Raw genomic sequence first — 10,230 nt, forward strand, 5'->3', positions numbered from 1 at the left:
ACTGGTCAAAGCTATAATCCTCCTGTTTATTCTAACGTTAGATGGATGAGATGCAAATGTTTTTAATGCCTGTTGTTGATCTGTGTCCCAGTTTAAAGTTCTGGTGGTTTATGTTAGTAGAGTAGATTGGCTTGCTATTTTTGTTAATGCAGATCAGAAATTCCCAAATGTTTACAACAGCAGGATATTTATAGTTTTACAGGAGTCTGATATATTTGATCAGATATGGAAACAGGGAGGCAGTAAAGTTTGTTGCCAGCTAGACAATGTAATCAGCAGACCCATTAGTAGCAAACTTGCCCTCTGTTCTTCTCCTTTGCCTCCTCCTCCAGGAATTTACCAAGACTGAGTCCTTGAAATCATTACTTACAACTCAGCCTTAAGTTTAGTCTGAGCCCCAGCTGTGCCGAATACCAACTAGCAAGACTTTCCTTTTACTGACAGGTTTACCTTGGTATTCATGAAGGATCCCAGACCTTAGCCCTCAGTGGTGGGAAAGGACAACTACTTGTGCACTTTTCTCTTCTTCATAGTATTTCAGCCTTTATGTTTGAATTGGCTGACGCAAAACAAGAGTATTCAGAGATGCTAAATTGTTCAACAAAAGATTAGCCTGCAATGCAGCTCTGCCATTGTGGAGTGCTCTTACTCAGTACAATGCTGAAGCTTACTATAGAATGGGCATTTTCTTTGCAGAAAGCGGGTTCCTGTGTTGTAAAAGAGTTGCAATTCAAGCTGTTTGGTAAAACTGGAACTCACAGAATTCTAGGCGTTAAGTTTGATTAATGAACAGCAAGGAAAACCCTTACCTGATATACTGTAGATTTAATTAGACATTCTGCTGTAAGTTGCAGAAGCATTTCACAGTGGATTAGCTGCTAGGAGAAGAGTGCTTCTTTTCCTTCTACACTAAATTGTTTAAATTCTACACCCTTCACTTCATTTGTTTGCTTCTGCTGGGTTTTCACTAATGGGGGCCCCTTTTCATTGTATTTGTGCTTTCAGTCCATTCAGCCATTCCCTGCACATTCCATATTTTTGTGTTTGTGTAACACATTCATAAATAACATTACATGCTTCCAGATTCTGGGATATTAACAAATGTAATTTTTTTCTTTCCTTTCTCAACTAACACTTTGGGGAATGTAGCTTCTCTAATTCAAAAGGTAAAAACCCCTATATCTTATATGGAAAGTGATGTAATTGTTTCCTTTGATGTTAGTAATATGTTAGAGTTAATTTAGTATCTGTATTATTTTAACATAAGAGTAATTTGTATTCCCTTGTTTCTAACAGTGGCTATTCTCTCCCCCAACCTATTTAAACTGTACTTTAGGTATTTCTTTGCTGTTTTGGCAATCCTAACCATTCTGGGAGTTCTCAATGGATTGGTGCTGCTTCCTGTTCTTCTCTCATTCTTTGGACCATACCCTGAGGTCAGTAAAATTAACGGTGAACAGAAGAAATAATACTAGTCACCTCCTGTTTTTAGAAAGTATTTTTAAAATTTTTTTGGAGTAAGTTTCTTGCTCTCAGGCTATTCTATATTTTTTTTTTAAAGTGCTGTTTGTCACATAGTTGATACTACTCTATTTTTAAAAGTTTTTTAAAATAAGTCTTGCTTAGAGGTTGAACTAAGCAAACCCGATAATATTATTCATACTCCTAGCCATAATGTGATATGCAAACATGTTTGTAAAATAAGGATTTCCCTCAGTATTTTGCAAAAGGGAGTTTGTTTTATACACATACCTTCTACTTTCCTACCTCTGTGTTGCATTCTTCAAAGTGTTTAACTGAGCAGACCACCAGGAAGGCCTCTGTGGACCAACACACACAGTGGTGGTCCGCAGACCACACCTTGATAAACATGATTGGTCTGCCAGAATGTCCCCCCTGTCCAGTCACCTCTCACTGCAGCATTCTCCTGCCTCAATGAGCATTTTTGATGTGGGGAAGGCTTTGCTTAGATGTTGATGACTTTACAGTAAAAAGTCCAAGTCCAGACTCCAGGATTCACAGATACCAACTTTATATTTGGTTGTTGATCATTTATTACCTACTCTGTAGTTGGTACAATTGCTGTTTTACATGGGATTATCTTTATCCCGTGTCAGTAGAATCAGCGTGCTGTGTTTTACGTGTGTGTACGTATGTGTGTGTGTCCGCAAGAATAAAGCACAAGGTATGTGTGAAATATACCAGCACTGGTATATTTCAAACGCATTTGGGTTCTTTCAATATTAGTAGAACAGTTTTGACAACAATGCATAGTTCCTTAGTTCCTAACAGTATGCATGACCTGTCTCTTACTCAAGCAGTGTGTGTGTGTATTATTACCATATATATTGCTGTGATGCATGTATCCATCTCTCTTTGCAAACAGACACCGAGTAACCCTGTGCCAACCCACTGAGGTGATTTTATGAAATCACTGCTAATGCTTGCTGAAGGGGGAGGGGAGCCCACATATTATTTTTATTTTTATATTTACAAGCAAATACACAAGTGCATGCACATACACACATATGTGCTCTTCCTGAGACCCAGAGGAGTCTGTGTAGTCTTGTTTACATACATATCTGCAGATGGAGGTCATGTCTTTTATACTCATTAATTTTTTCAGTTCATTATCTATGTTCATCAGAAAGCTGTTGCTAAAGTTGTTGTGGCATGGCAGGGTGTATTTGGCAGGACATCGTTTGTGGCAAGCACTAGTAATTGAAAGGGTAAAGCTAGCTTAATGTAACCAAAGCGTTGCTGTCATCAGGTGTCTCCAGCCAATGGACAGGACAGATTGCCCACACCATCTCCTGAGCCACCCCCCGGTACTGTGAGGTTTGCACTGCCACCTGGCCACACAAATAATGCTTCGGATTCCTCTGATTCTGAGTACAGCTCTCAAACCACAGTGTCTGGCATCAGTGAAGAGCTGCATCAGTATGACGCCACACGAGGCCCTGGGGCACCAGTTCACCAAGTAATAGTGGAAGCGACTGAGAATCCTCTCTTTGCAAGATCCACTGTAAGTGGCTTTCATATGTACTAGCAGGAGGGCAAGAAGTTTTTGTGTGTTTTGGTTTTTGTTTTTTTTTAAAAAAATCGATTTATTTCCGTGGAAAACTCTTTCTGACTGATTGTGCTTTGTGACTTTATGACAAAACATGTTAGCAGGGAGTGAGGGTTTTCCTCACTTCTCTTCTTTATAATTTCTTTTATAATTTTTTCTCATTCTCTTCTTTATAATTGAGTTGGGAGTAAAGTGGCGGTACAAAAGCAGGGCCTTTGGCTATTACATCCTATTGGCACCAGCCACAAGAGAGAGCTCTCAGTCTGTTTGATGAGTGTTTTCAGAGAGAGGAGGAGGAGAGATTACCAGTTCCCAACCTCTTTCACACAGCTCCTTGTGGATCACTGTCATTTGCCTCTCTGTGACAGCACATTTTGGGCAGAAAGATTAGAGCCAGAAGAAAGTAGTTTAAGTGTTGCACCAAATCTTGGGCCTTGTTGCATCTTGCTACTGGGTTGGCATAATTGCGATTTCAAAGGGAAGTGATAAAGCTCTGTCTCCTACCCCTGCTGATGTTGCATGCTGAGCTGCAATGCGGATCTGGTTTTGTTCAGCAGAGGCCTAGAAATAGGTACAAGCACAGCCACATTTGAAGTTGGTCACGGTTTATTGACTGATGTAGCTGCTGTGCTTCACGCTCTTTATGGAAATCAGAAAACAGATTCCTACAGTCTATACAAACTACTCTACTAATATCCTGTGTATGTTCCCTGCATGGAATAGCCTTTTCCAAATGCCTGCAATTCTGCTTGTTGAGTTAAGATCAAGTGCTTGTCACCCATCCCTTTGAAAAGATGGAGCAGCATGTGGGAAGCTTACAATAATGTTTTCAGCTGTCATCCTGTGTTTTTCTGAAGATATGCTTTCCAGGTTTTAATAACTTCAGACAAAAACCATGGGAAAATCAATTATCAGATTCCACAACATTCCCTTTGTGGAATCAGAGCATTATTACAATTATTCTCAGCATAAAATATAAGCAGGCATAGCATTTGTTTGCTTTGCTTTGTCAGAGGCGTAACCGTGCGTGTCTCTCTCAGGTGGTTCAGCCGGAAGCAAGGCATCAGCCGAGTCCTAGGCTGCAGTCGAATCCAGAGCCCAGCACGCAGCAGCCGTGGCATCAGGGCAGACAGCCCAAAAGGGAAGCGAGGGAAGGGCCGCGACCACCTCCTCACCGCCCTCGCAGGGATGCTTTTGAAATTTCTACCGAAGGGCACTCGGGACCCAGCAACCGGGATCGCTTGGGCCACAAGGCTCGTTCCCACAGCATGAGAAGCCCGGCATTCGGGGCGGCGGGCGCCGCGGGAGCAGCCTACTGCCAGCCTATCACTACTGTGACTGCCTCGGCCTCGGTCACTGTTGCTGTCCACCCTGCCCTGCACAGCCACAGCTCCCGGGGAGCGAGCTTTCCATCCTTCGAGGGACACCATGAAGCTGGCCATGCACCGTTTGAGGACCCCCATGTGCCTTTTAATGTGAGGTGTGAAAGAAGAAATTCTAAAGTAGAAGTAATAGAACTGCAAGATGTTGAATGTGAGGAAAGGATACCTGGCAACAGCTCACAATAAGGTAGGTCCATCCTGTGTAACTACAAGCTTGGGGTTGTGTCAGGCGATGGTGTGATCAAAAGAAAGAGGAAAGATAAAGTTTCTCAGAGTTTCATTTCCCATGAAAATTGTGAAATCCTTTCACTTTCCTTCCTCTCATCATTCACCTTTTCATAGAAAGCACTACTTACAGGTCACATTAAATCTGCTAACTATGAATATAGTACATTTTGCACGAGATATGAGGTTGGCTAAGACAGTGTTCTCCAACACCAGGAAGTCATAGTGCATTCAGATATGAACTACTTCAAAGAGCCTTGCAAAATGGGTAAGTACATCATACAATCCCAGTTTACCAGATGAGGAAAATAAAGCAGAGATGCTGTATAACATCTTCAGAGCTGTATGACTGCCTTTACCATTGCATAAGTCCTGTCTTCTGATTCCTGAATCAGGCATGCTCTAAAACGTTATATAAAATGACACTGCCTAGGAGAGTCTAAAATTTCCAGCTACTTCAGGAGTTATCATCTCTTGAATAATATAGTCTGTGAAAGAATTTAAAGTCCATAATGAGGACTGACTGAATCCCTCTGGAAGATGAGTCAAGTGAGAAGTGGGAAGTCCTACCATGCCTAGTGCACTGCTGCTCTTTGGGGGTCCTCCAGAGACCTACCCAGTGACCTCATACAATGGAGGTGTCTGAGTTGACCTCCACCTTGCCAGGGGCAGCTGCAGTGGCTATGGCCGGTTTGCACAGGATAGAGCTGCCCATTGAATTCTTACACGGAAAACTTCTTGGGGCTCTTACCTGAAAAACTATTTCTCACTATTTTTACAATGTTGTTCTCTTGCAGGAGAAAAATAAGGTGTTATCTGTGGATGCCTCTTTTTTCTCTTTGCTTGTCAGAGCTTTTCAGTGACAGACACCAGTTTGAGCAGAGCAAGTAATTTTATTTTGATTCTAGAACATTTTGCACGTACGCATGCACGCATGTGTATGCACACACACAGTTTTAATGGAAATCTTTATGATAATTCAAAATGAAACCACCTTCTGAATTATAAAATGTCTCTCCAAACATCTCAAAGCATAAATAGATATGAATGCCTTTAGTCTTGCAGTCTAGAAATATGACAAATAATAGTATTCACAGAATAAGGAAATATTTGGGCTTAGCTTTTTCAAGATTATGTGAATGGTAATATGAGCCTCTTAAATAAGCTCAGTATTCAATGTGGCATACTTCTGCTTCAACTGTTCATTGAATTTGTCACAGGTATCTAAAACTTTTAACCTAGAAATTAAAGCATCTACAGTTTTTTAAGTTGGCATCACTATTTCTTCACCAGGAAATTAATGACTGAGATGAAAGCAGAGCCAGCATTTCCTGACTGCTAACTCTAACCACAAGAATCATTAAATGAGTTGGCTTAGTTTGATTTGTTTGTGTTTCTTGAAACTTAGTGAACATTTGCTTTTTTCTCTCTCCTTATTTGTACAGGGTAATAACTGAAGCAAAGAAGAGGCCAAAGATGGAAAACTGTATTCCAGAACTGCTTGAAGAGAAGAACTGCTTGAAGTTGTAGAAAAGGACATGCTGCATCAGGACAACAGTTCACTGTTACTGTAACCTATTGTATTATTTTGTTAAATATTTCTTTTAAGTATTTAAAAGATGTACACATATGTAATATACAAAAGAATGATGTAAAGTAGTATAATCTGGAGTAATTTGCCTTTGGGCAATAGAATGGGGACAATATTGTGTGCTCTTTGTACTTTTTGTACATTGATATCTGTGCCACAACTAAGCTTAATCTAGTTCTAAATTTCAGCATAAGTTGCTGCTGCTTAAATATTTTATAATTTACTTGTATAATTCTATGCAAATATTGCTTATGTAATAGGATTTTTTAAAGGTACATGTCTGTTTAAAATATTTTAAGTTTGCGTATCACAACCCTGTGGTAGTATGAAATGTTACTGTTAACTTTCAAACACGCTATGCGTGGTAATTTTTAAAATAAGCAAATATGAAGAAAAGCAAGTTAATCTGGGAGGCTTAAATAGACTTAGCTATGTGCAGGTTTTGTTGTATGTGTCCAAGTGTGCGCCTGGAAATACGCATGCTTTTGTGTGTATGTTCCTGGTGCACTGTAGTTTCTCTTTTACTGTAGGTTAACACTTGGTGGGTTTACAAACCCACTGATGCTGATGTGAGTCTGGCTTTCCCTGTTAGAAGGCACTAGTGAAAACTCTGTTGTTGTTTACCAATATATACAACTATAGACTGCCATCATCAAAGGCCCAACTCAAATACTAGAGAAGAGAGGGAGTTGAGGTTTGGAATTATGTTTCTGTTCCCAAACCCTTTGTGACTTGGTCCACATGACTTTGGTCAAGTCACTTAACTGCCCCATGCCTCAGTTTCTCGTTCTGTAAAATGGTTATAATTACACTTACCTACCTCCCAGGAATGTTGTGAGGCTTAATTACTGTTCATATAGTGCTTTGATTTTTTTTTTTTCCTCGCAAAACATGCCAGGTAAGTGCAAGCACTATAACCATTATTTTTTCACTTCCAAAGGTGCTGGATAGTGAGAGGTGCTGGTGGTTACAGAAATACAACAAGCATCTGCCTTATTTTGATACTGTTAATTGTGAATGGCATTAGAAGCTGAATAATGAATTGTTTGATGGTGAGCCACAGCTTAGCTGAGTCATTACAGGATTGAAAGCATCTTTGGTAACCTTATTTTCATGGCAGGAAGGAGTTAATAGTAAGTGATAAAAATCAAATGGAAGGAATTAAAAAAAAATAAAAAAAGTATATTCATCTTTTAAATATAAATGGCTTTCTGGTGGGCCAGGACGGTAAAGACACGTACGGCCTGGGTAGTTCTTTTCTCTATTGTTTGTGTTTTCCCATGCTGCATTGGCACTTTTAATTATAACAGCTAAACTGGGATATCTTTGTGAAACTAATTTAGCTTTTTTGTACTATTATTTTTAAACTCAAAGGGGATTGCTGCAGGTGAAGGGTCTGGAAAAACACTACAATCTGTGTTCCAGTTGGAAACAAACCCTAGGAACGAAGAACCTTACTTTAAAATAATGCAACACAAGTTTTCATTATCTCTGTCTTCTTTTTTCATCTTTTGTTTGCCCTTCACCAAGCTGGTTTTTTAGAGCAGGTAGATGTTCAATTTTGTATTCAGAGCCAAACACAACCAGTATTCAGTTTCTAAACACAGCAGTGGTGGGGCTTTTCTTTATATATACCTGAACAGCAGTGGCCAATTCTTTGATGGGAAAGTGTTTTTCTCCAGTGGCTTCAGGGAGTCTATCTTTGCCCACAGACCTTGCCAGCAAAACGAATGGGGATAATTAGAATGCACAGATTTCCATGCCTTTTTTGCTCACTTGAAAACACTTTGATATGAGGCACTTGTTTACAGATCTCCAATGTGAACGCTCGAAGAGCAGGTGGTGAGAGCCTGGTGTCATTCCCGTGATACATAAGCTACTGTTTCAGTGCACACCAAGGGTTAATGTCGCAACTGCCTACTGGTCCAGTTCACTGTCTAACAGGAAAAGTCTTGATGACAAAAAGATGAGGGGCCCCAATTTAGCACTAGCAGCATAGTGACCTCAGATCATACAATCTCTGCAACAAAACTGTATGATACTAATGGGAAGCTACCTTCAACCACCAAGCTTGTGCACCCACGTGTCAGAGGTTGGCAAGGCTCCCACTGGCACCACTCCGTGCTGCAGGCTGCCTTGCTTCCTGCTCTTCCTCAGGAGGGAAGGGGCCCAGGGCAAGCTGCAGTGTCTCCCACCTGCCCCTGCCCAAGTCTTCCTGCGTGCTTGTGTGTGGGTGAGCTGTCTGCTGCTTTGTGCACAATGTAGACCTTCTTCTTCGATAGTCACATTGGCAAGGGGAGAACTCAGTGGCTGGCAACATTTATTTTGTTTTGGTTTTGTTTCTTAACTTTTTTAATCATGGGTGATATTTATATTTTTGTACCATAAGAATGTTTTTCTTACAGTATTTGTCATGCCAGTTTATAACAAACAAAATGCAGGGATTTTATTTCTATTGGAAACACTATTACAGTTATGTTTTTACTGTTTAATGGATTTTTATTTGTATAGAGTGCTTACTAATGTTAAATAGGAAAGAGTATATAACATTTACATTATGGACTCATTCTAGCTGTTAGTGTAAGGAGTAAAAAGGAAAAAAAAAATATTCAAACTGGGTCTCATTGCCTGCCTGTTTGGTAGGAGTGGGTTTGTGTCATTTCAGTTACAAAGATAAAATTATGCCATATAATTTATTTATATGAAAATTTATTTTTGTAGTGTACATATTAGTCATCAAGTCTTTTGACAGAAGTATATTTTTAAAGAGTTTATATGTAATGATGATACCATTATGATTTAGAACACTGCTGAGATACAATTACAGTGCACACTTTTCCTTGTAAACCCCCTGGAGAAAATAAAGTGTTTAACAGTGTTAAGAGAGAAAGAGAGTGTGAATATTCATACAATTCTGAACTGTGTTTTAGTTACCATTTGTGATCTAGTGGTTCTCATTTTAAGCTTTGAATGGAAATTGTACAAACTCTCTAAATATTAATGTTCAAACACTGATAGAAATTCTAACACAAATAAAAAAATTATAACTAACTGGTTATGGATTTGGTTGTTTATGGAATGCTTCTTTATTTACTGCTGGTTGTCTCTGAAGATGCAACCATGCAATAATTCTGATTTGGAGCATGAATCTGAGATCTTTCAGTATTTGGGATGTATGGGATATTCAGATTTGCCCATTTTGGAGCAGGAACCATTTGATAACCTGTCTTAAGATTAGCATAACAGAATTACTCTGGTATTTCCACTTTGTGGAAGAAAAAAAATGTGTTCGGAAAACTTCAGCCTTCCATAAGAAGGGAGACTCTTGACAAAATTCCCTCTGGGAAGCGTGCTACTGCTTGCCAGCCAGGGTGCAGGTCCCCTTGTAGCCCCAGTTGTCAGGGAGGAGAAGCTACAGTGGGCAGCAGAGAACAGTGTAAGTAGCAACATCTGAGGTCATTTGCATCATAAACCACAGCATGGCTTCTCCTGTGCAGATACTCTGCCGAGCATCCTTCGAAGTGCCACAGAGCCAGCAGTCCTTTACTTTATCCTATAAACCTTAGATTTTTTTTTACATGAGTCCTCTAAACTTCTCATAAGGTAAAAGCCCAAACATGTCTTGAGATAATTTATAATTCAGCCTTTACTTTCCATGGCCAGAGGAAATACAAATACAATTTTCTGGTTTTTGTTTTCTGGAAGTTTAACCACAAAAAAGAAAAGCACAGAGTTAAAGGACTTGAACTGCAGAACTTTTACACACATATGTTTTTGCTAGTCAAAATACTCTCCCTCACACCCTCAGGATTAGCCAGCCTGAGTCAGGCTGCAGATTTGGCTTTTGTGCACACAGCCCATGAGAATAGTGCTCACTTAGGCCTTTGCTTTAGCTCAGCTCACTCACTTCATCTTTTATGTCCCAGCCATCCATGGGTCCCAGCAGCTCCATTCACACAGCT

At 39.9% G+C, this 10,230-nt stretch overlaps 1 protein-coding gene across 2 annotated transcripts in view; it reads left to right on the forward strand.

Moving 5' to 3' along the window:
* The window catches only part of PTCH1 (patched 1), a 65,883-nt gene extending 56,566 nt beyond the window's left edge, over window positions 1-9,317 (forward strand). For both annotated transcript variants that reach the window (XM_058826558.1, XM_058826556.1), the window contains exons 20-23: window positions 1,337-1,436; window positions 2,771-3,025; window positions 4,111-4,639; window positions 6,123-9,317. In XM_058826558.1, coding sequence (XP_058682541.1) covers window positions 1,337-1,436; window positions 2,771-3,025; window positions 4,111-4,638 — 883 coding nt within the window. In that variant the 3' untranslated portion in view covers window position 4,639; window positions 6,123-9,317. The remainder of the gene's footprint in view (window positions 1-1,336; window positions 1,437-2,770; window positions 3,026-4,110; window positions 4,640-6,122) is intronic.
* Window positions 9,318-10,230: the final 913 nt, after the last annotated feature.

Source organism: Poecile atricapillus, chromosome Z (assembly GCF_030490865.1).
Source record: "Poecile atricapillus isolate bPoeAtr1 chromosome Z, bPoeAtr1.hap1, whole genome shotgun sequence".
Classification (NCBI taxonomy): domain Eukaryota; kingdom Metazoa; phylum Chordata; class Aves; order Passeriformes; family Paridae; genus Poecile; species Poecile atricapillus.